Genomic DNA, 23,541 nt, shown 5'->3' with positions numbered 1-23,541 from the left:
ATTGAATGGAAAAAAGATCCCCGAAATTGATGCTAGCCTTATTTTTGCATCACGAAAGGTCCAAAAGCCGTATATTTAAAGCGATGTAGATATGAGTCTTACTTGATTATGCACATATTGCACTAACTTGCAGCAATTCTTCATGAAATATTTACTTGGTGGGTACAAGATCATTTTGCTCCTTGTACATTAACTTTAGTGCAAAGAGGAATTGGCTTTTCAGCAGGCACCATTCCTCTTCCCCCGCACACCTTCTTCCACTGTTTTCCCACCCTCAACCCTCCCCCTTGCTGTTTTCTCTCTCTCCTCCACTCTCCAAATATTAACAGGGTCATTTGAATGTCCTACATTGCTGGGAAGTTTTGATGATGTCAGCTGCTCTGCTGTTGCTGGAATCCTGAGTAAAGTGCATCCAACTGAGTTTAAAGCATTTGTCATGGTAACTAACTAACCAGGTTGGCAACAATGGTGATGAGCGAACAGGAGAAGGAAATATTGGTTTTGTCATCATTCTCTCGGGTGGCCCCTGAAAACAGCGTTGTTTATAGCCCCCTCGCCGGCTGCATTAGTCTTGATGATGAGTCACGAGGTGATTCATATTATCAATGGGGGGCTTTTATCTGCATCCTAATGGAGCAGACCATTTTAGTCAGGTACTCTTGTGTCATATCCTTACCTTTGACTGTAGAAGACAGTACACGTCGGAAAGGAAACGTGACTCCTTCCCCCGGCGTCACGGATCTATTTGAAGATGAAAAGAGGAGGATAAAAAGCCACTTAAGGCTTTGTCACAATTGCCTTCTTTTGCCACTTTGTATAAAGGCAAACCCAATACTTTCTGGCTAATAGCTTCGGCTGCCCTGCAAACTTGCTACCACAAAGCCTTTGTATCCGTGACCCGGCTGACCTGATTTGTTCCCACCATGGCCCCTGTTGGCAGCACCATACTGAGAATAGAAGCATTTAATAGCCCATCCTGGGCATTGAGATTGAGGGAAAACAACATGATGGCCACTTATTCATGGCAGCACAAAATTATAAACCAGGGCCTGGTGCAGTATGGTACCATATTGCTTTTACTTCAGCCTTATCAAAGCTGCCCTTCCTACTGTGTGATCAGATTATATCTAAGAGCATATTCCAGTGTTGGCCCCAAAGCCTCTTAGGCATTAGATTAGATTAGATTCTGCTTTATTGTCATGCCACGACACTATTAAATGCAGTCTTACCAGAAGTGCGCAAAGCTTTTAAGTGCAAAGTGATGTACACTTAAATAACAGACAACGCAATTTTTTTTAAATCCACTAATATAACAGCAGCATAGTGTTAAACGAGTGCATCTGTCAGGAGTTGCATAACTATACTGTGCGTCGTGTATGAATGCATCTGCCCATGCTTACTTAGTCACATGTATTCCATACATTTTTTTATTTTGTGCCCACGGTAGGCCTGCTGGGTTATGAATCCCTTTCTACTGCAGATAATCCATTGATCATACCCATCTGTATTAATAAATTGAATTCTCCCTTTTAACTGCTTGCCAACTATGTGGCTCAACACTGCTCTAATTGCTATTGCTACTTAGCAAAGCCGGGTGCTATGAGATACTGTACTAGTCCTCGTACCTGGTCAACCAAGTATGCTGTGCCAATGCTATATGGGTTACATTTATGGATACTTTTCAAGTGTAAAGGAAATTTACCAGAGGAAGCTGAAGTCTGATCAGATAATCACTGTCTTAAGACATACTGAACCAGCATGTGGTTTTTCTTTTTTTCTTTTTTTAAAAGTGTATTTTTATGATCATGAGGCAGCTCACTGTTTGAAATGACATTAGCTGACGGTTACTGCGCTTTAGCTCTCGACGGTACATTATTATTCCGAGAACCGTCGCTATTTGCAGGGGGACTAGGACCGAGCTCTGCCGCGAATAGTGAAAATCTGGAAGTAATTTACACCCAGCCCAAAAGTTTTCTAATTGCCTACCGATACCACAAAATGATGGTTTTGCACTATTATACAAGGCCATATGACCTGATGAAATGAAGCGCCTCCCATCACTTAGTTTCTTGGCATCAGGATACCACCAGATGGCACCAAAGTAATATTTTTATTTTAGACATTTTATTTTATTTTCCTTAACATGGCCAACAGCCCGTGGCGATGACATAAATAGTTATTTGTTAGCATGTCTCTTTCGAAGTTATACGTTCACGTCCTTGTGGTTTCCTGCTGTACTATATTGAGGTGGAGAACCAGCTACCCCAAATCGAGACTAGTAAAGTAGTAAAGACAAGTTAGGGCTGAGCCAAGCCGGGGAAATCGTCACATTGGTGTCAACACTAGTTAGCGGATCCATGGCACAGGGTGAAATGGAATTTTGGAAGCCGGCCTCTGATTTCTGTGTTGACACGGAGGAATGCGGGCCAGCCTGCTGATACTGCTATCACTGAAGCTGACACACACACACACACACACGCACACACAGACACGCTAGGAAATAAGATCCCAATTGCAGGGAATTATACTGTTCTCGCTGCTCCCACATAGAACACACTGGGATCTTATGTTATTACAGGAGTACCTCAGCTTACAAGTTATTGAGAGACGAGCCGTCGCTCGGCAGATTTTCTTTTTGAGTTGCGAGCAAATACTTGAGTTTCAAATGCAGTTAAAGTTTAAACCTATAACCAAGCTAATTAAACATTTTCTATTTAAGCAAGCCACATAATTTAGGAAAGGCCGCTGCTTAATGCTAACACACAATCCAAAACGCCATAGACAGGCTTGGGAAAATAACAATGTTGCAGTTGTTATAACCCTATAGTCAATGGATATTTGAGCACAAATAGTGCAGCGACATATAGCCAGACAATACAACAGTACTCATTCTTTGTCCTTTGCAAAAAAACGACTAATATTACTGCATCTTATACTGAGTCAATTAGTTGTGATAGTCTTCTTTGTGTATTATGCATGTCTGTATGACACTGCTCCCTGACGTCCCAAGGCGCGAACACCAGAGAGCACAATGTCAATGAGCACTGAAACGTGAATAATGATGCACAGACTGTTTATTTCTTTACATTTGATTTCATTCTTACTGTATGCTTTTAGAAAGCACCATACAGTAGACTGCTAGTTTTCTTATTTAAAAATCACGTTACAAAAAAGAATGTAGTTTTTTGTGGAACTGTAACGGATTCATTGGCTTTCCATTCATAGCAATAAGGTTAGATCATTTGAGATGTTTTCATTTATGAGCGTGCTCAAGGAACAAATTAAACTCATAAGTCAAGGCACCACTGTATATTATTATCTTTTGAAATTGTTTGTCTAATCTAGCCTCTCTCTCTTCCCCCCAGATGTTCCTGACAGTTTACCTCAGTAACAATGATCAACATTTTACTGAGGTTCCCATCACTCCAGAAACACTATGTCGGGACGTGGTGGACTTGTGCAAGGAGCCGGGGGAGGCCGACTGTCACCTGTCGGAAATGTGGCGCGGATCCGGTGAGCGTTACTTTGTTTTCCAGAGGCGACTAGGTTTTCTGAAATGTAGCCTTAATGGCTATTAATTATGTGTGCAGCTGCAAGACAATTTATTTTGGAAGGCCTCTTGATGCTCCCAAATGCAAATTGAATCCATAATCTCCAACAAACTCAAGCACCCGGAGCCATCTCGAATCTTATCCATTTCTGTGAAGCATTCGCATTTGGAACTGAAGGAGTTGGTTGTGTCTGTGTTTCCATGGTGATGCTGTGCCAATTATCATGTTTGAGGACTTGCACAAGTAGCGTGAAGGGGGACTGCTCAGAAACCATTTCGCATTGCAGACCTTTCTCTCCGTTTTCCACGTCTACGTGACTGTAACGCGTTATGAATGACTCAAATCAATGGTTTGTCATTTGAACCGTATGCCGAGGACAGTGATGGCTTTGAGTGTCATTTACATGCGTCTGTGTTTGCGTTGTGCTTTGGACACGTACAAACATTACTAACCTCCGTGTTGCAGAGCGAGCCGTAGGGGACGGGGAGCGGATGCTGGATGTGCTACAACGATGGGGACAGCACAGGGCGGAGGTGCGCTTCTTTCTGCGTCACAACCGATCCCCAAGTAGGGAATCGGGTAAGTATCCACCCTTGCCCTGTTTCTTGAACTTTACGTCTGCCTTCTTGTCTTTAAAAAAAAAAAAATATTTCATAATGTGTCGAAGTGTCTTGGATAATTGACACTTTTACTGTGAGTTGGAAAATGAGAGGGGTACACATTTCAGGCCAATACCTTACCTTCAAGTTAGTGTAGGAAGGACTGTTGAAAGATGTTTTTATGAATAGAAAAGAATAAAAAACAAACAAACAAATAAATATAAATAAATAAATAAATTGACAACCAACGCCAATGCGTATCCCAAGGCCTTATACATCAGTACTGCCTGAGCACAGGTAGAACGCAGGGTCAACACAGTCAAGTCAGTTTAAACTCATTACTTTTCTGTTTTCCTTAAGAACACAGAAAACCTGATTTTATTTTTGGTGGTCTGCGATCCTCTCAGCCCTCCGTTGCGTAACTAAGCCCCTTTTGCCCCCTCACTGCTTCTGAGTCTGGGCTAGAGATTAGATGCTTGTTTTCCCTTCCTGTTCTCTTAGCCCCTCTTAGTTTCCCACAGTTGGCTCACATCTCCACTGGATTTATGACACTGTCCCTTCATACCTATTCCTTCAATTTTAAATTATTCCTTTTGGTTTGTAGGTGTCGTCTTTCCGAACTTAGATATTGAATCACTAATGCAGGTATCGCCAGTACAGATTCATAACTCATAAAGTATGTCTTATTTGGGTCCATCAAGGGTCATCAAAAGCTATTATACATGCGAAAGGGCTTTGATCATGGGGCAGGGCTTTATAGGATCTAGACCTCAAGTCCCCCTCCCCAGCCGTAAAAATGCAAGCAACCTGTTCCGCTGGTCCGTAGCTTCCCCACCCTCATGTAGACGAACGCGTACTTGTAGGACCCTCCCACCAGCCGCTTGGTTATGTATGAAGTTAAAGCCCCAGATTATTGTCAGTCACAAAGAGTGCTGTTGTTTCCCAGAAGAGGAGAGCTCATAGAGCGGCAGCCAGCCTTTTGTATTGCTTCCTACTGATGTGCATCCACTACTGCAGCACCTGCAAGATAACAGAGAAAGGCGTGTGCATCACTGTGAATGCAACTTTGTTGTAGGAACTGTCAGAGCTGCCTGTAAAAGAGGAACAATTAGCATTATTAGAAATTATTATTATTATTTTTTTTTTTTAAACATAATTATGTCTGATCAGGTGTTTTACCATGTTGCTTCCTTAGCGGGGTCCAGAGGCTCGGAGCCAAAGAGAAATGGGGTGAAGTGTCCCCCAGACAGAAGGATGGAGAATGGGGTGAGTGCCTGAATCTATCGCATTAAAAAAAAAAATTTCATTAACTCTACTATTATTAATTGTTGAATAATTGTTCATAAAAGAAGATACTACGGCGGACCTAGATTTGCTATGGGACGGAATTAACAATTATTTGAGTAATTGCAATTAAATAAAGTATCTAAATTTTTCTTTAGATGATGGAAAACATTGAACCCCTGTGTTCCTCCCTCATTAAAACCACATGGGCTTCAGCGCTTAATTGGACCTTTGATGACTTCCCATTGTGTTTGAAATGTACCATTTTAAATAAAGTATGTGACCCGCTACCTCATCCCTCTATATTGCGCAACAAGGAACTAATTCATCCCAAATGTAAATTGCAAATTAGAAATTAAACGGGGGCATGTGTACAAAGTCTTGCTTGTTCATGTACTTAACCTCCAAAGTCGGCTTGACTTTCAAGTTGCTCTAATTCCAAAACATTCTTTCCTGAAAAAAAACTAGTATGAATCAGTTCAGACAAACATTACCTTGATAAAAGCTTAAAATTGTACATGCAATGTTTTAAGTAACATGTTTAACCAAGGTAAAGCAGGGATCCCAGACCTCTACAGATTTTTCCATCTACTTTATTTCCTCCAGTCTGGAATCCCTTGTAAAGAGAACATAAGCACTACTCTATAGTTTTGAATGCTGATGGTTCAAATGCATTCCAACTGCATTATCCGGCGTGCAGCATGATTGCCCTAATTGAACCACTTTTGGGGGCGTTCGACTTCCAGTTCCCACTGTAGAATGAAAAGACAAAAATTTCATAAATGTTTACAATATCTACATTATATAGTTGCAGCTAGCTGTTTTGGGATAATTTTGTCCAGGTGTCAACACCCAGGATGGACATGACTTTGGCAGAGCTACAGGAGATGGCAGCCAGGCAGCAGCAGCAGATTGAAGCCCAACAGCAACTCCTCGCTTCCAAGGTACAAACCAGCACGTGCGAAGGAAGAAGAAAGTCCAGACTGAGGCTGGTAGAGATGATTGGATATGGAGGATGAAGAGCTGAAGTGGTGGCGGCGGTGATCAAATTAACCGTGGGCGGCTGCGGCTGGAAGAACAGTTAAAGGAGATTGGAGGAGGGCGGAGGTTTAAAAAAAAAAAAAAACAATTATGATTTTAAGATAAGGTTTCGCTGGAGAGGTGGGAAGAATCGTTGCAGGTAAAATGTTTAAAATTTGAGACGCCTGAGACAGCTGCCTCTCATGCGTTCTCATGAAACATGCGGCATGTCTCCTGTTCATGCTCTCACACAAACCACTGTAAAATATCATTAAATATAAGATTTAAGAGTGCACTGAGCCAAATTACTTTGTACCATTATTACCAAGTGATGTGTGGTTTTAATAAGCCTTCAATCATCTCACTCCCCCCCAACCTGTCTTTTGTGTAAACCTGTGCAAAAGCCAAGGAATGTACCTTGAAGCTAACAATAGTACTCGTGAATGTCAACAAACAGGAATTAGCCATTGGCACACACAGCCTCAAAATGTCTCGGACCCTGTTCCCCTCAAGTTTCTAGCAGACTGCTGTTTCATGTCAAGATGGATAATATACAATCGTCCTTTTAATGCTGGAAAATATGATTCCTCCTGTCTCAATTTGTGAGCTCTTTAATGTACTACTGCACTAAGTACATTTTTCAGGTATCGGTACTTGACTACTGAATTGTTTGTTGTCAGCCACAAGGATTCCTGGCAAATAAGTTGTCTTGTGCCAGCCTAAATAAACCAACAACAAAAAAATACCCGATTCTGGCATTCAGGGTCTATGTCTAATCTGAAAAGGTGTATGTTAATACTTGAAACCACCATCAGGCCAATGGCGGAAAAGCAGGCGACCAACAGAAGGACTTTGATGTAATAAAAGAGGGAATCTATTTTGTGGGGAGACGTTTTTATCAGGTTATCAAAATGGGCATTGTATTTAATTGACAATAAACCATAATTTTTCCTTAAGTACATTTCAAGAGTTTTGTAACTTTTAAGTACAGGTGTCGAATCACTGCTTCTACTTTCCCCCACCAGGAGCAGCGACTGCGCTACCTAAAGCAGCAGGAGCAGCGTCATCAGCAGCAAGCCTCTGAACAGGAGAAGCTGCAGCGCCTCCGTGACAACATCGAGAACCAGGAGGGGCGCCTCAAGAAGGTCCGAGCCCTCAAAGGCCAAGTGGAGCAGAAGCGCCTAAGCAACGGCAAACTCGGTAAAATCTCAAAAGCGCTGTTACAATGCCTATTGTTAAGCTCACGGTATGATAATTATTGCAATTTGTGGGAAAGCTCACGGTATTGCAGGAAGGTTCACAGTACAGGTGGGGCGAGAGGCGCACGCAGGAGAACCAAAAGATGGCTTTTTCTTCTCAATAGGCTTTAGTAGTTTCTGTCCGTTTCACTTCTATCCCTGTCCATCCGATGTTTACATCCCAAATACCATTGTCATTGCAGCAATAATCATGCTATGCTAACAATAACAAAGCTCTGTCCATTGAGGAATTGTTTGTTCACTAACAGTTGACAGTATTGTCATATTTTTAAATGTATAACATGAGAAATTGGAAACTGCCCTACTAACAGTGAGCTTAAGTCTAAAAAATCAATTCAATTCAGAAACACAGGAACACTCACTCACAGATATAGAAACAGCCAAGTAACAACAAAATAATATACTCACGGGAATCCGTCTTACCGGTAGTTTCTTTTTCTCCACTTAGTGATATTTTAAGATGATTTCGCGCGCCCTCTTCATCGGTCATCGCCTGCTTAGTCGCTCTTTGGTTGGACCGGGCACGTGGCAGGCCCCAAGGGGCTCTTTATGTTTTACCGTTACAAGACCACAACGATATTGTGGCACTTTTAATGCCATGATATCATGAATACCATGACATCCCTTACACATGCACGCTATACCCGTTGTTCCCTCACCCCCGCCCGGGGCCTCCTTTTGTGTGCAGTGGAGGAGATCGAGCAGATGAACAACCTCTTCCTGCAGAAGCAGCGAGAGCTGGTGATGGCCGCGTCCAAGGTGGAGGAGCTTAGCCGACAGCTGGACTTGCTCAAAAGTGGCAAAGTGGACAACTACCATGACAACCAGAGCTCCGTGGCTGAACTGGAGCGCCTCTACAAGGAGCTACAGGTGTGTGCAAGGAAACAAGACGAAGCTTTGAATAGGCGATCAAGGGATTTTATCAATTTATTTGAATTAACAGGATGATTTTATTTATTTATTTAGCTGTTTTGTAATTTCATTTTTTGTTGTCAAGAGAAATGAAGCAAATCCCAGAAGGGAAAAACAAGCAAAACTTGTGAATCATTTCATTGTTGTTTGCTTTTTCTGTAAGGTAAGCAGGCAAAATCAACCAGAATCGGAAATTGTATTATTGGGGACAAAAAAGATTGAACTCCTTTGTGTCTTATCAGCTGAGGAACAAGCTCAACCAGGACCAAAATGCCAAACTGCAGCTGCAGCGAGAGAACCTGAACAAGCGCAACATGGAGGCGGCCGCCATGGACAAGAGGATCAGCGAGCTCCGCGATCGACTGTGGAAGAAGAAGGCGGCTCTGCAGCAGAAGGAGAATGTGCCCGTAAGAATCACATGCATTATTCAAGCGATCTTCTTATCGAGGTCATTAGCTGTCCGCATCTAGCAATGGTCTTGACCGTAGCCCCCTCTAGTGGCTGTTTGTCGACCTCAACCTCAGAAGCATCCTGTACAGTAAACCTCCATTTATGTTCCAGACCCAACCCGTGATAGCTGAAAATCTGTGATATAGAGAGAGAATATAAAAACGTTGTTTTCCCCGCTTTAAACGCATTCAAACTTGTTTTAACTCATTTAAACTTATGAAGAAACACTTAACTTTTCCTTCGTGCCTGTCATGACTCTGCTGTCAAGACATCGGAGAAAGGAAACCAAGAATCTCTTACTCACACAATTCTCCAAATAAGAGGCGTGCTTGCTTCAAGCTGTTTGTCATTCTTAGTTGAATCAAACATTATAAAATAAACACCAAACCATAATTTCATCTAACGAAAGTCGGCTGGCTTAATGTTAACATATAATGCGAAAGGCCAACGACGGGCGAGCAGAAATTTGTATAGATGTTGCGGTAGTTTTAAAACTTCAAACAACTGCTACTGTAACATGGACAGAGCAGACAGAATATATTAAAACAGAAAATTCAAAATTGTATATTAAAAACACCAAATTGTTCCAAACCATACCAAAATATAACGAAAGTCTGATAGGTTAATGCAAATATATCATGCAAAACACCGTAGACAGGCAAAAGAAAATGAGTATTACAGTAAAAGGTGACCTTCAAACAACTACGACTTAACACACATGGAGCAGCAACACATACAAACAGAGCATGCGACAATACGCACAGGCATGCATTCTCTTTGATCTATGGGAACGACAACTATTACTGAAATTTAGTTGGGGATCTTCTCTGCCTTTTCTTTTTGCTCTTAATTACACTGCATCTCTTCTAGAAGACCTCAGTGCTGCCTGGCATGTTGCAGCGCAACGTGATGCTCCATCGAAGGCGAGCAACTCTAAAATGTTTGAACTATGACGGAAGTGTTCGTAAGGTGAATGCTTATAAGCAGTATTAAAAAATCTGCAATATCATCGGGAAGGTGAACAATGAACCGCAATATAGCGGCGGAATACTGTACTTGCTCTTCTGTGTAAGACGAGCACTCTGCTCTGCGTTCCACCTCAGCTGTCTGTTAATGCCCATTTGGAGGGAAGCAACTCCTGTAACATGCGAGTGGACTTACAAGTGCCCTGCTGACATTGCAGACAAGCTGTAATGTCAGGGGAGATGTTATCTTCTCTGGCTTCCAACAGGAAAAGGGCGAGATCGACTGTTTTTTCCGTAAAGGGCACACGACCATCTTTTTTTGAAAAAGCAAAAGAAAATGTTGAAAAAGACTTGGTGGACAAATTAACATTAAATATATAATATAAATAATAAACATTTCATATTGAATGCAGGGTCATCACACACCTGTTTAAGAAAAGGGTGAAATAGAATAAACCTTTATTAGACCCCCCCCCAAATAATATTCAAAATGGCCCAATTTTTAACTGCTTATACATGAGGATTTATATTTTCAATTTTATTTTGTCAGCTGTTTTGCATGAAATATAAACTATTGTGACTATTTTTAAGTATAAGCAGAAATAATGTTGTCCATATAACCCTTCAGTTATGTTGCAGGTCAAATTGACCCAGTTTAGGGTTTAAAACTTAGAAAAAACGTTTTTGAAATTGAAATTTTTTAACAAACGTTTTATTCTAGTTGTTGCACAAAATATTGACGTAATGGTGTTTTTATTTTAATTTTATTGATAAAACACCACCCAACACGAACAGAAGTGCCTAGCAATAAATTCGAATATTGTGGGAAAACTTTAGTTCAACTCAAAGAGTGAAACTCACATAGATTCACAATCACTACACACAGTGAGATATCATTATTTTTGTAAAAAAACATATTTTAAGATCTTAATAGATTTTAGCTTACAGCTAACAAAAATAGCAGATTCACCATCTCAAGAAAGAGCGAATAACTTTTCTATGATGATCCAATTTATTCGGATGCACCTGCTCCATTGTACTCGGCCATTCAAAAGTTTTTAGGATTTTTTTTTTTTTTTTTTTTTCCCCCCTTGAAGAAGTCCATTATTATTTTACATGCACAGTAAAGTAGGACTAGAGTGTGACACATTCAGACGGGAGGTCCTGAAAAGGTTTTTGCGAGGAGGTGATTCACCCACGCTGCCCGGAATCATAATGAGCGGGCCTTTTTCACACCCGCACAAAGACGCTCTCCATCCCAAGCTGCTCTCTCCTCCGACCCAACAACAAGTGTCTGGCTGACACACACGCACGCACACACACACACACAGACGCACTGCTCACTAAAGCGACTCTTCATCTCTGAGTCAAAAGAGTTCAGCAGAGCCCAGAATAGGTGGGGGGAATACTACATAGGAAATATAAACAGGGACAGTATTTTTTTTTTTTTTTTTTTTTTTTTTTTTTTTTTTGAATTGCTGTTGCATGTTTGTGCTTTTGTTTTCCCAAGAATGGCTATCCCAGTAAAGAGAGGGCTTCAAAAGACACACATCCTCAGGTAATCAAAACTAGCGTCGAGGCGGGAGCATCTGTTCTCTGTTTTCCTCTGATATCTGCAGTTTGACTTTGCACAGGTTTTATTGGCTCTTAAAACAAAACAGAACCCTGATAGGCAGACTTTGTCACTTCTAGTTTTTCAGGGACATTGCATGTTGTCATTCGTTAATGGTACAACGCACGTGCGTCGACATTTTGATGTTGATGACGGTGTACTCATTAACTCAAATTGAAAGTGAAAGTCTTAGCTGTAGAATTTACAGGCATTTCTTCCGTATATACCATATTGCCTCACAGCAACCAGGGTTATTTATTTCACTAATAATAATAATTAAAATATTGCAATATAACATGAATTATAATATCATAGTGGTACCTTGATTTATGAGTTGAAGTCATTCTGTGACCAAGCATGTAATGCAATTTACTCGATAGAAAATATGAAAATCAGTTTTTCCCATTGAAATGCCATCAATCCATTCCAGCCCCACCAAGACTTTTTTTTTTTTTTTTTACTTTTTTGCTTTATTTTTAAAAAGGCAAAATTGCACTGTATTTTATAAAAACAAAGTATTAGTTTTTGCTTTATTTGTAATCAGGCAAAATAGCACTGTATTTGATAAAAACAAAGTATTAGCATGTTTGACTGAACGGTGACGTTGGCTTTCTTGGCTCAAATGAAAGGGTATTTGAGTAGCCTAATTACTCCATTTATTTTATAAATTCATTCGATTGGCAGGCGTATCTGAAGCCTGCTCGTACCTCCGATTTTGGCTCGCCACACAAAGCAAAAAAGAAAACGACCAAGCGCTGGCTCGTGACTTTGAAAAACTGATCAATTGGGGCGCTTGTAGTCAAGGTACCATTGTCCTTTTTTTGTGAGCAAATTTGACCAAATGGTGGCATCTCAGGCTAGCATTTGAATTTTGATACCCATACATAGATTAAAATGTTTGCATTTTAGTCCAATGATTCTACTTGGCAGCGGCACGGTGGCCGACTGGTTAGAGCGTCAGCCTCACAGGTCTGAGGAGCTGGGTTCAAACCCCGGCCCCGCCTGTGAGGAGTTTGCACGTTCTCCCCGTGCCTGCGTGGGTTTTCTCCCGGCACTCCGGTTTCCTCCCACATCCCAAAAACATGCATTAATTGGAGACTCTAAATTGCCCGTAGGTGTGACTGTGAGTGCGAATGGTTGTTTGTTTGTATGTTGTATGCTGCCCGATGACAGCTGGGATAGGTTCCAGCACGCCCGCGACCCTAGTGAGGAGAAGCGGCTCAGAAAATGGATGGCTGGATGGATTCTACTTGGCTGTTCTCTACTTTAACAAAGATATCAATGTTTGATTAAAATCACATTTTATTATTATTATTTTTTTTTCCTATCGTCAGGTGCCTTCTGATGGACCAGCCAGTCAGCAACAGTCAGGTGGTACATCTCGTGTGGCAGCGGTCGGCCCGTACATCCAGTCGTCCACACTGCCCCGCGGTGGCCCGGGCAGGCACGACCTGCTTGTAAAACCAGCCTACCCGGACGGCACCTCCACCTTGCCGACGCATGAGCTGCAGAGCAAGGGTGGAACAGGTGAGTGAGCGCTTCTCTTTTCCATCCAGCAGCCACTTAACTCAGGAGTGGGCAAAATATGGCCTGTTCTTTCATCCAGCCAACCAAACATCATATTTGTTACACTCATTTAGCTGTTTTTTTTTTCTTTTTCTTGGTTTTAAAATTAAAATGTATTTACAGTGTGAAAGGGACAGAGTGGAAACAAATAGTAAAAATCTATAAATAATTGATTTAATTTATTTCAATGGGCTTAGATGATTGAGTGTTATGAGTTACAAATGTGGTCACAGAAAAAAAATTAAACCATATTACTAAAGGCACCACTGTATTTGGTGGAAGACCAAGTTTTGACATTTGACCATGACTGCACTGCCCCCTGCAGGAGCAGAGAAGTGTGCCGCTCCCGCTGCTTGTGATGTCACTTTAAGCTCAGAAGGTAGCGCGTTACCCTCGCGGTTTGCCGTGTTAGTTTTTAAGCATCAGTAACTTTCAAAAGAGCTTTCTTTTGTTTCTTGACTTGTTTTGCAGTGACCCTTTGATGTGTGCTTTGTACAAGGGAGCAAATAAATGCTCTTTGTGACATCCTGGTAATTTTATTTTCTTTTTTAAAAATAATTTGCTGACTTGTTCTTGAATATGTGCCTCAGTAACAGTTCATTACATATTAAAAATGTATTAGGGTATTTCTTTAAATAGCTGCGTCCTCTCTAGCGGACCCCATTACCTTACTTGCCCGATGTGTCGTCAAAATACACAAGTGTAAAGTTGAAGTTTAGTGGGGCATTAAAAGAAAATGTGTTGTTTTGAATCCATTTGTACGCAACAGAGCGTTCGTGTCAAAAACTGCTCTTAGTAATTTTGTGTTGAACAATTGTGTTTGTACAAATACAGGTTTTACCCAATTAGATGCCTAACAGTCTGTAGTTGATTGAATTAATGGCATAGATAAGGAAATACGCATTGCCAACAAAATGCCTTTGCATTTTCCCACTGAATAGGGATTCCACATGCAAGAATGTAATCGGTTTTCCCCCTAAGTATCCACGTTGTTTTCATCTCTCGAACTGTGGATTTGAAAACTGCTTTATTCAAGAGACATCTTGTGTGTAACATCTCAGGACCCTGCTAGAACCAGCTAAAGTGTCCAGTTCGAAGGCCATATTGTTGTTGATTTTTTTTGTTTTCTTTGGAATCCATCTTCCTCAGAAGCCATATTCTTGTTTGAGCCTCTGAAAGAGCTTCGGGCCAAGAGAAAAGGTATAACCAAGTGGTGTTGTGTGTGCTTCTCTCTGGCTTTCTATTGCTATTGCTATTATTTTTGTGAGAAAAAGATGACCTGATTTTCTCGCTTGATCATGTTTGTTTTGCAATTGTTTTGATGAGTACTTTTGGAGATTCCCCCCCACTAGTTTCTACCTTAAATGTTTTTTGAGTTGAAGTGACATTCTGTGTGGATCAACTTATACTTGTTGGTGTTTGAAGGGGAGCATTTCAAAGTAAAAAAAAAAGTTTTCAGACTTATTCATGGAACTCTTCATGAGTTAAAAGAATTATATGGTCACTCCTACTATATGTTAATGGTGACTGCCAGCTTTCCCAATAGAAATTAACAGTAACACTGCAAATTAAACCATAGACTCAGGAAAGTGGCAATAATCCAGTGTTGTATTAGGTAGTTAAGGGACACTGAAGTGTGCTGAAGCCTGAGTGAGTGTGCCTTCTCCTCTAAAAACCTCCTCTCTAATTATTTTATTCATCTTCAGGGAGCCATTCATCGAAACTGGAGTCAAACGGTCATGTTCCAGCTTCTTCAACACTCCCACGAATGACATCTCACGCCCACAAAGACCAAGGTGAGAAATGCACAAATGGCTGTGAACAGAGAGGAACTGCTTTCCTAAGGATGATGTTGTTTGATATCAGGAGAAATAAAGCAAATTCCAAACGAGAACCACCAAAGCACAACTTGTTTTGTATAAATGTCTTGAAAATGCGGCGCACCGCAGAGAAGTGTTAAAAATGCTGCCAAATTCAAATTTTTAAAAAAAAATAAATACAAAATGGGCAACTATCTAAAATGAGGCTTCAAATTGTGAAGCATCAAGCTGTTTTGTGCGCTCTCAGATGTTATGGCCATGTCTGTCCGCTGAAACCCCCTCTCAACTGTCAACTATCAAATCACGTCTACGACTTTCTTATGCCTGCACATAACTACATTTGAGCCTCAAAAATGTATCCGTTTAAAGCACCTGCTGGCTGAAATAGATCCCACCGCGCTGTCAGAAGGCTTTTCCACGGCGTGACAACGAGGTGCTCTAAAGCGGCCGTGCCAGCGGGCTATCCAAAGGGGAGATGCATTTTCGGGGTGTAGGCGTAGCTAGCTAGCTAACCACACGTTGCTATTGCACCGGAAGTAGCAAGTAGGGGGGACTGACGGCAGACTCCAAAGTGCGTCACAAAAATCAAGAAAACTGAAATATAAAAAAAAAAAATTGAAAAATACATTGCTCTCGGTCTTTGCAGGTTTTCAGCAATTATTTTCAAACGTGTAATGCATTTAGAAAGACATCTCTGAATTCGATTTGTAGGGTCTTCAAGGCCTTATCACCCAGCCTGGAAAAGTGTTAACGAAACCTGGACTTCCTTTTAGCTTTGTGTAGCGCACACTGTAGCGTCATTGTCTTTTTTGGTGGTGTGTTGATTAGATGACACAGAGCCCAAGAGGGACAGGAAGGTGCGTCCATTTTCCATGTTTGAACCGACTGAGGTTCCTGCTACATCACTCCGCAAAAACCAGAGCAGTGATGACTTGGTTAGGGATGCCCAGGTGAGAAGCAAAGCAAATATCATCACAGCTTTTGGAGAAATACATCATTCAACGAATCTATCTAATGGATTTCACCTTCTTGTCATCTTAGTCTGCTCCCAAGGTGCCAGTCAAGGTCCCGCCACCTGTGCCCACCAAACCAAAAGGCCCAAATGTCATCCCATACGGCAAGCAGGGCCTCAACACGGGCACCTTTCCTAAAACTAAGCCTCACAGCAGCCACCCCCAACCTGGCCAAGGCCACGTCCCTCTCCTGCCCTCCCAGAGCCAGACACTCCCCCTGCCTCCAAAGCAGGACCCTCCACCCGCTGCCACCGTGCGGCCTTTCACCCCGGAGCTGCCTTCTTCCAAGCCGCAGACCCTTGCCACCAGCTCCATCTACTCCATGTACACTCAGCAGTCTGGCATCCAGGGAGCCCTCAGCAGATGTCAGAGCCGCCCCAATGGCTTTGTTAGTGGTAAGTACATCACTCCAAAAAAAAACAATCATACTGACAATAAATAATTCACTGCTGGATGAACAAGTCAAATATTCCTCAGTATGACCTTAATTTCCAACACCCATGACGTGGTTAGCTGGTTTGGTGTTTCTGCCACACGATGCACTTGCTGGGACTTGGAGGTGTTTTCATTGTGCTTAGACTTAGAGGATTTACAGGGAAAAGAGGCGAGATACACCCTGGACTCGTCACCAGACAACCATAAGGGATTTATTTATTTATTTTCACTCTTTCATTAAAACGTAATACATAACTTTATTTAATATTTTCAAAATTTGGGGTTGTAGATAGATAGAAGTAGGGCAACATTTCACAATATGCTCCTCCTTGGTTTGTATAAACTGTGACAATGATGCATTCAGGGACACTTATTGCGCAGCTTCTTGTCAATAGCACTTGATGTGTCCTATTTGTAGTGTATGGGAAGCCGGTGATTCCCGGCGGAGGCTCCCAGCACCTGGAGAACCCTTACTCGGAACGTCGCTCCCCAGCGCTGGAATCCGAGGTGGACCAGAGCAGTGCAAACCACACGGGTCCCAGTCCATCCGAGGGCGCCCAACCAGAAACTGAGCGCATCCCGCGACCCCTCAGCCCCACCAAGCTGCTCCCTTTCATTTCTAACCCCTACCGGCACCAGAGCGACGGGGACCTGGAGGCCCTCAGGAAGAAGCTCTACAACGCCCCCAGGCCCCTGAAGAAGCGCAGCTCCATCACGGAGCCAGAGGGACCCGCGGGGCCCAACATCCAGAAGCTCCTCTACCAGAAAACCACGCTGGCAGCCATGGAGACCACTGTGATTACGACGACCACTCCCGCCTCTCCTGGTGAAGCAGAGAAGGGGTCTGAGGTAATCGTGGGGCCACACTTTCCGAGCCCATTGAGCGGCGCAGAGAACCACCCCTCCGATGCGGCACTATCTCTGGAGGGACCCCAGTTCCCGGGTGGGAATGTTCCCATTCCAGCTCCCATAGAACAAACCAGATCACCCGCCGTCATCCTCGACGCCGAAGACATCGTCCCCCCGCCTCCTCCGGCACACCCGGCCCCTCGGCCCGAAGATGCTCTCTTCCCGCCGCCGCCGCCGCCCCCCCCTGCTGGTCTGGAGGACCCCATCCCTAACCTGCCCCCTCTGCCTCCAGAGGGCTTCCTGGAAGAGTTCCCCCCTTACCCGCCGCCTCCGTACCCCAGTGGAGCGGAGCAGGACAGCCTGGGCGAGGACACCTTTAATATGAAAGCGCCTGAGGTCACCGGTCAGGTTGCTCTGCCTCCAGTAAGTCATGAACCCAGGCTGGTAGCCCTAATCTTTGTTTGACACCTTGACCCTGTATTCAAATGTTAATTTGAAGCCCTAACTCTGGCTTGAGACCCTAATTTGAAAGTACCTTTTTCTTGAAACCCTGGTCCGAATTTGAGACCGTGACCCTGGCTCGAGACCCTAATTGGAAACCCTGACTGACCCAGGATTCAAACCCCAATTTGAAACCCAAAGTTGAAAACCTAATATTGTGTTGAAACCCTATCCTTGCAGAGAAGAAATACATTTTAAAACATAAATAAAGAAAGTTTTCTAAAGCATATTCACATGTTTGTCGGTTCCACAAGATTTGTTGAGTTAACAGTCATGACCTGGGTCGACGTTATATAATTAGATAATCTCCATCAGGCACTGTATTGTTTCTTGGAGAAAACGGTCCTTATTCTACTTAGACTAAGTAGAGGTTCAGCCTACTTTTCTCCCCCATTTCCACACTCCTCCTCATTCCCTAAGACACACTTTGTGTTAAAAATAAACACCAGTTTACACGTCGTTGTGATCCTACCATCAGAGGCCGATTACTATAAGTTTTACCCCAAAAAGGCGACCAATTAGAAATCAATGTTGTGGCCTATTTATCTCGAGCCCCGCCTTCTCTTTGTCCAGCTAATCGGGTTGCATAACGCTGTTAAGATAGGTGCAATTGTTTCTTACCGCTTGGCTTAATCGTGTAAAAAAATCACATCCTGCCCTGCTCTCTCAGTTGAGCACGAGCACGGCGAAGAGTGGACGCGTTGTAGTGCACTCACTGTTATGATTGTGTCTTGAAGGGCAAAAGGACCAACCTGCGCAAACTCGGCTCGGAACGCATCGACCATAACATGAGAGTCAAGTTCAACCCGCTGGCCCTGCTTCTCGACTCCTCTCTGGAGGGAGAGTTCGACCTGGTCCAGAGAATTATCTACGAGGTAAAGGCTCAAACCAAAAATCTGGACCTTTTCTGTTTGGGATTCAAACTTAATATTTTTCCCCCTCACGCTCAGGTGGAGGACCCCAGCCAGCCCAACGACGAAGGTATCACCGCGCTACACAACGCCGTGTGCGCCGGACACACGGAGATTGTAAAGTTTCTCGTCCAATACGGCGTCAATGTCAACGCTGCAGACAGCGACGGCTGGTGAGTCGAAGAAGTTCATGACTAAATTCAAATTTGGGCTTAAAAGAATTTCCCCCCCCCACAAAAATCAGATTGTAAAAATGTTACTGAGTTGTTTCCCCTTTGCTTACAGAAAAAAGCAAATGACAATAAGCTTATTAAAAAATATATTTATTTTTTTCTCCTTCTGAGATTTTATTTATTTCTCCTGGTAACAAGCTTTAAAACAGCAAAACAAAATTGGGCAAGGATTGTAAGTCAAGGTACCACTATTTTTTTTTCTGTGTAAATTGATGCTGTGTGGGGAAAAAACATGCTGGAAAAATTGTTTCCAAGCTTGTTTGGTGTGAGCAGGAATAAAACAAAACAAAAACAAAAAACGTGTTTTATAATTAAATTGTCACTTGCTAATTGACAAGCGAAAGTAAAAAAAAAAAAAAAAAAAAAGAATTCATCTAAAGAAAAAGCAAAAATGATGTAGTCTTCTTGGATCTCAGGACGCCTCTTCACTGTGCCGCCTCCTGCAACAATGTGCAAGTGTGCAAGTTCCTGGTGGAGTCTGCCGCCGCCGTCTTCAACACGACGTACAGCGACATGCAGACGGCGGCCGACAAGTGCGAGGAGATGGAGGAAGGTTACACCCAGTGCTCCCAGTTCCTATATGGTCAGTTGGAAATGACTTTCGCATTACAGTGAAACCACGTTTATCGCTGGATATACGTTACCATATACTTTCTAATGCAATTTATAGTTTATAGACATCACTCTGAAAAACAAAAGACTTGGACAGTTGTCCAAATAAAAGACTCCCAGTTGAAGTTTACCGTAAAACTGACGCATACAACTAGAGAATTAAACATTGGATATTGAAAACAAACTATATAATGTCGTCTCAAGAATCTTAATGCTAACCTATAATGCGAAAACGGAAATTAGCATAGAGCTAATATACTGCAACTTTAACACACATGGAGCAGCAACACATACAAACAAAGCATATAACAGAAGAGAATGGAACATTGTATATTTAAACACCCAAATGTTAAACCAAACCACATGATTTTGGCCTAACAAAAGTCTGTTAGCTTAATGCTTACACACAATGCAAAACACCATAGATGGGCTAATGGAAATACAGATTACAGTAATTATAAACTTTCAAGCAGCTGTTTTTTTTTTTTTACAACAATACTCACAGCCATATTGTTTCTGTAGGGACATGGGCTTTTAGTGGAGGTTGAGGACCTTCTCTGCCTCTTCATGCTTTTAAAAATGCATTCTCGTAGAGCTCAGTGCTGCCTGGCATGCTGTGGCACAACATAGTACTTACTACTCTGAAGGCGCGTCACTCTAAATTCAGAAAAACCCATCGAAAAAAACAATCACTTAAAATGCCACCGGATAGGTTGGTATGTCAAATGGCTCACTTTGGTGTGCTTAGGCGTTCAAGAGAAGATGGGCATCATGAACAGGGGCGTGGTCTACGCCCTGTGGGACTTCACGGGAGAGAATCCCGACGAGCTGTCCTTCCGCGACGGGGACTGCATGACGGTCGTCCGCCGGGAGGATGAGGACGAGATCGAGTGGTGGTGGGCGCGCCTGGGAGACAACGAGGGCTACATTCCCCGCAACCTACTCGGGGTAAGCAAAAAAAATTCAGCCCCCGAACCCACATGAAATTCCGTTGACGTGTCAATCATGAGTAGACTTACAAAAAAGTGTCAAGAAGCCATGTCCGAAAAGGCACAGGGAGTTGGTCATTTTATTTCAAAGCAGCCAGGTTGGGGCCAGTGTAGTCATTTCCAAAATTGGCTCGTTAGCCTTTCTAGGAATTTTTTCAGGGAAAATTCAGCCACCGAAGACGGTTACACTTTGCAACATGAAATTTGTTAAGCCGATCATAAGTAGACTCCATGCCCAAAAATGTACAAAAAGTGTGCTATTTTAGTTTTAAGTGGCCATTTTAGGCTCAATTTAGTCATTTTCAAAATTGGCTCACTAGCACCCCAAGAAATTTTCGGAGAATTCCGCCCCTAAAGCCGGTTCCATATCGCAACATAACTATCGTAGGAAAGTCTATGGTAAGTAGACTCACACAAAAAGTCTCGCGTAGCCAAGCCATAAAACACAAACAAAGGAGCAGCCAAGTTACATTTTGTCATTTCCAAAATTGGCTTGATTCACAATGAAAGGGGGGACGGGTGGTGGGGGTGTGTGGTCTCGTTCATCACTGCTCACTTCTTTATTTGTATGGTTTTTAACACTTGGTTGTCATCTTTTCTGCCTCTTGCAGCTGTACCCGAGAATAAAGCCACGACAGAGAAGCCTCGCTTAAGGATTCCTGCACATTTCAACATGCACACTAACACACACACACACACACACACACACTACTCTTATTATGTTGGACTTTGGGGTAAAATTTTAGGCTCTCAGACTTAAGTCACAGAAGTGGATGTCCTTGCAAATGTTCATAGATCAAACACCTGTTGTGAATTTTGCCGTTCAGCTCCTTGTTGGCGACCAGAAAGTTGTGCAAAAAGTACTTAAATATTGAAGTTTGCATTCAGAAGTTTAGAGAGGGTTGGATTCAATTCACCCTGTTAAAGGTTATAGCGCATCTTAGGTTCATCGTGAAATTTCACCCCAAATCCCAATATCCCTAAGGTTTTCTGGTTAGTGCGTGTACGTCAACACGCACACTGGCTTTAACAATCCGGGAAGAGAAGGAAACGGCTGCAATGAAGTAACACTGAAGCAGAGCTGGGGAACCCACACCACCTTATGGGCCATATATGGAAAATGAAACCTCAGAGGTACTCTTATCAACATTTTCAAGTCTTATTTGTTCATAAATTTAGTAAGGCCCTCGGAGGACTTTTTTTGACCAAGGTTCCCCACCCCTGCACTAAAATGAAGGATCACCTAATGAACACTTTGTGGCCCAACTGTGGCACTTTACTTCACACTAATGGCATTTTTTTTTTATTTTATTTTTTTTTTATTACTGTCGTTTGAATTCGTAAAATGACCGAAACTGTGGATGTAAACGGAACTCTCAGTATTTGACGTTTTTACCACAGCTGTCAGGTTTCTGGTTCCTTTGTTGAACAGCGTCACATGACACGTAAATGTGTGTTGCTGATGAAATACATGCTCAGTTACCGTGACAATCTTTAGCAGAGGCTTGTTTTTATTTGACTGTGCCTCATTCTATATCTGCACTGGAGGTGTAACGTCTCCAGCTAAATAAAAATCAATTGATCAGTGCTATTCGATTAATTGCTGTTCAGCACGTGGCCGATGACGCCCGAATGCCTTTTGGGCATTTATACGATATCCTTGATATTCAGCTTAATGTCTGTCCATTTACTGCTATGCTCTTTGTCCTCATTAGTCATTTAGCGCACTAGTAGATCGACTCGTCCACAAATCTTCAATATCGAATAAATCCTCAGCTATCCTTAAAACGTTTGTCCATCTGAAGGTACTAGTTGGCCAAAAGTCTGCTAGTGCACTGAATTGTCTTACGAGTGACGACAGACCGTATTAGTACATGGAATGGATGGATATCAAGGCTTTGGAAAGCCGTTAGAAGAACAGTTATTCGATTTGAAAACATTACTAGTAAGAGAGTCCTTCCACTAGTGCGTCTTAATCATCCTACTAGTGGCCTGAATTGTTTTACGAGTGAAGACAAACCTCGACTAGTACATGATATCCACTTTAAGTTTCATATCAGGGATACCGAAATATTCGCTTCAGCATATATTCAATATCCTTGATATTTAATTTTAAATTTAGGTCAAAAGCAGCACTAATATACCAGTAAACCTTTTAAGTTCTTCTACTAGTGCACTAGCCGTTTAAGCATTTATTCCATATCAAGGATATCAAAGTCTGTTGAACATTGGTTATCCTTGATATCCATCTTATGGTTATACTAATAAGCCAAAAGTATTACTAGTAAGACAGTCATTCTGCGAGTGCACTGAATTGTCTTACTAGTTGGTCCATGGACCTTAATGTGGATATCAATGTTACCGAATAAAGGCGCAAATGACTTTCCACGCCCATTGTGCTTGGGCTGAGATGCCACTACTTGTGTAAATGTGCTTCTTAGTCACAAACTAGTGATTTGACGCCGTCGGAGTGAAAATGACCGAGAGAGAATATGCAGTATAATGTTATGTTCCAGCCATTCCCCCACTAGCAATGTACAGTGACAAGTTAAGCTGACGACCAAGAAACATAGTAGTTCATAACAAATGGTTTAGCATGTATTCCTAATTCACGGACTGTTTCTCATTTTACTTAACCTGAGCATATCTCACAGTGGAGATGTATTTATTTTTGTTACCATGTTTCCATATGCTGTCTAAGAAGTATAACCTCAAATTTTCAACATTTATAATAAAAATACTTTGTACCATGTCAAGCTTTTTGTTTTCCCTTTCATCCATTTTCTATAGCGTCTGTACTCATTAGGGTCGCCACGCAGCTGTGATAGGCTCCACCTCACCCATCTGGAGCCTATCACAGCAGAGATTGGGGCAAGAGGCGGGGTCAAACTTGGACAGTGAGCCAGTCAGTCCCATGTCACATACTGTACCTATTGATAACCATTTACATTCACGCCTAT

General features: G+C 42.3%; 1 protein-coding gene across 4 annotated transcripts in view; it reads left to right on the top strand.

Moving 5' to 3' along the window:
• Nucleotides 1-23,333, top strand: part of tp53bp2a (tumor protein p53 binding protein, 2a) — a 35,109-nt gene extending 11,776 nt beyond the window's left edge. For 2 of the 4 annotated variants that reach the window (XM_061789633.1, XM_061789634.1), the window contains 19 exons: nt 3,366-3,513; nt 4,017-4,130; nt 5,346-5,416; nt 6,277-6,378; nt 7,480-7,654; nt 8,402-8,583; nt 8,868-9,032; nt 11,551-11,598; nt 12,987-13,179; nt 14,368-14,418; nt 14,925-15,014; nt 15,867-15,988; nt 16,080-16,446; nt 16,905-17,758; nt 18,574-18,711; nt 18,787-18,920; nt 19,397-19,563; nt 20,341-20,540; nt 21,193-23,333. In XM_061789633.1, coding sequence (XP_061645617.1) covers nt 3,366-3,513; nt 4,017-4,130; nt 5,346-5,416; nt 6,277-6,378; nt 7,480-7,654; nt 8,402-8,583; nt 8,868-9,032; nt 11,551-11,598; nt 12,987-13,179; nt 14,368-14,418; nt 14,925-15,014; nt 15,867-15,988; nt 16,080-16,446; nt 16,905-17,758; nt 18,574-18,711; nt 18,787-18,920; nt 19,397-19,563; nt 20,341-20,540; nt 21,193-21,234 — 3,363 coding nt within the window. In that variant the 3' untranslated portion in view covers nt 21,235-23,333. The remainder of the gene's footprint in view (nt 1-3,365; nt 3,514-4,016; nt 4,131-5,345; nt 5,417-6,276; nt 6,379-7,479; nt 7,655-8,401; nt 8,584-8,867; nt 9,033-11,550; nt 11,599-12,986; nt 13,180-14,367; nt 14,419-14,924; nt 15,015-15,866; nt 15,989-16,079; nt 16,447-16,904; nt 17,759-18,573; nt 18,712-18,786; nt 18,921-19,396; nt 19,564-20,340; nt 20,541-21,192) is intronic. The other 2 variants (XM_061789635.1, XM_061789636.1) reach the window with 2 other exon arrangements.
• The last annotated feature ends 208 nt before the right edge of the window (nt 23,334-23,541 follow it).

The sequence above is a fragment of the Phyllopteryx taeniolatus genome, chromosome 11 (genome assembly GCF_024500385.1).
Source record: "Phyllopteryx taeniolatus isolate TA_2022b chromosome 11, UOR_Ptae_1.2, whole genome shotgun sequence".
NCBI classification, from domain to species: domain Eukaryota; kingdom Metazoa; phylum Chordata; class Actinopteri; order Syngnathiformes; family Syngnathidae; genus Phyllopteryx; species Phyllopteryx taeniolatus.
This window is presented reverse-complemented; position numbering and strand designations above follow the sequence as displayed.